Genomic DNA, 2,347 nt, shown 5'->3' with positions numbered 1-2,347 from the left:
ATATATTATGTTTATATAATATATGTGATATATAAATATATACATAATGTTGTTATTTCTTTTTTTATTTTATCAAATAATAAAAATATACTTATATGTACGTGAAAAAAAATCTAGAATTCCTTTTTCTGCTATGCTATATATAACTAACGTAAAATCATTAAATTTAACTTCTTTTACTCAAATATTTATGACTTTTCTCAAATAAATAACATACGTTTACATATTCGATACACGAGAATTCACACGCGAATTTTATTCGATATCATCTCGATTTTAGATTGTCGTCAAACCGTTTGAAAGATGATCGATCTGTTTATGGTTCGAGTTCGGCGCAGGAATGTTTCATTCCGCGTCCGAGCCGATGTGGGTTTTCTATCCTACTGCTATAATCCCGGGTATTATCCGGCAGATGCCGGTAACAGTAAAGGAGAAAGAGGGAAGAGCAGATAGACAGAATCATCTCCTCGCTTCGACAGCAAACACCTGGTCGACTCGTTCGCCGAAGGTGTCATCCACGTTGACAGATCTGTCAATTGGATCGTCTTGCTGGACAACTTTCTATTTCAATTCCTCCGAAATTTTCGGATTCCTATGGAATCTGTTAGAAGTGCATACGGTGGACCGCACATTCCTAAGTCGACTGTAAAATCGATGTTCGAAGTCAGGATCGGGGAGTCAGTCCATGAAATCGTCAATAACGGATAATTCCTGCTTTTGCATAATGAAAGTATTTGCAATTTATTTGTAGAATTCATTGTGAGAATGTTGTTATTAATTTCTAACGAATTTTTTAAATTGCGATGTAATAATGTTTTACGAAATTAACGTGATAACATAATCGATTGTGATTTTCACGATCAGTTCCATCTTTGGAAATTTACTGACATTTGCATCACATTTGCGCTCAGAAAAGATTTCCAAATTTGAACGGTAGGAAACTGATCGCGTACTGATTCAAAGGGTGTGATAGATATGATAGCGGCGGCGTTAGCGCATGTCGCACTGACAAAATGTAAATGGCACCATCCATCTAACTGCCGACAAAAAGGCAGCCGGGGCCAACTGTCGGACTGGCGATTACAGGATCGATTAAAGCCAAACTACCCCTTCGTTTCGTCGGGCCGATCTATCAACCCCACGCGCGTAAACGTACAAGCGCGCGAGAGGGAAAACATCGCGAGAGAGAATCAGCCACGATTTCTCATGTCGATCTGTTTATTCTGAATGTCGTACAAACTGAGATGTGAACTGATAGAAAGTTTTCAAAATTATTCAGATTTTTAATCGAATTTTTAGAGAGAATAATACTAAAATTAACATATCTACATTGAGAAAAAATATAGTCAATTTTAATAAATATTTAGTTCAATACTGCCAACTAAACATTTACTTACTATAAATAAATATTCGTTCAGTAAAATGAATGATTGTTAAATCAAATTAATGTTTCTTGTATCAAGTAAATATGTCTTTATATTTAATAAATATTTAGTTGGCAGTATTCAACTAAATATTTATTAAAATTGACTATATTTTTTCTCAGTGTGGTAATTAATATTTTAGTTTTTTAAATAAGCTAATTTTTTTAAATATGCTTATTGCATAAATTATAAAAATACTTTATCACAAAAAAACTTTGCTTAAAAGCTTGAATATAAAAATATTAAAATCATAGCAGTAGGATACACTTTATGATCGAATTTCTACAACAATGTCGGTAACGAATCTTTGGGATCTCACGAACCTTTTTCAAAATCCGATGAAGCAAAAAAGTTCCCTTTCGATCGATTCGCACGTTATTTCCCAATCCTAATCCTTTTCTCACATCCTATAGGAAACGGACTGAAGTTCTCGAGACGCGAGACCAATGAAGGGAGAATAAGGACCTCGAAACCGAAATTCGCCCTAAATTTCCTTGGTTTATCCACCCCGAATTATATCGCGGAAGATCAGGAAGTTTTTATGGGATTGTCGGATTAAGGATGATCGCTCTGAATTAATTTTCTAGTCAATCTGGAAACATTAATTTTTTGAGAAACATACACACATTAATCTGAGATCAATTAATGATCAAAATAATAAAATAATGCGGGATATTAAGAAATAATTTTCTAATTTTCGAGAGAAAAAATTTTTCATTTATTTTTTATTAATTTCTGAAGTGTGTCGCAATATTTCCGGATTTTTATAAGAAAGACAATTAAGAGAAAATTTTATTTTTAGACGATAATATTTTCATGTTATTTTATTGCATGTGTAACTTCAGAATTTGCGAAAGGGAACGTAACAGTCACCTTTACGGGGGTCTCGAATTATTGTCGGGATCCGAATTGCTTGTCGGTAG

General features: G+C 33.6%; 1 protein-coding gene across 1 annotated transcript in view; it reads left to right on the top strand.

The window, feature by feature from the left end:
- The window catches only part of LOC108692848, a 7,435-nt gene extending 6,786 nt beyond the window's left edge, over positions 1-649 (top strand). The window contains exon 4 of the mRNA XM_018201353.1: positions 413-649. Coding sequence (XP_018056842.1) covers positions 413-649 — 237 coding nt within the window. The remainder of the gene's footprint in view (positions 1-412) is intronic.
- Positions 650-2,347: the final 1,698 nt, after the last annotated feature.

This window comes from Atta colombica, unplaced genomic scaffold (assembly GCF_001594045.1).
Source record: "Atta colombica isolate Treedump-2 unplaced genomic scaffold, Acol1.0 scaffold83, whole genome shotgun sequence".
In the NCBI taxonomy this organism is placed as follows: Eukaryota; Metazoa; Arthropoda; class Insecta; order Hymenoptera; family Formicidae; genus Atta; species Atta colombica.
This window is presented reverse-complemented; position numbering and strand designations above follow the sequence as displayed.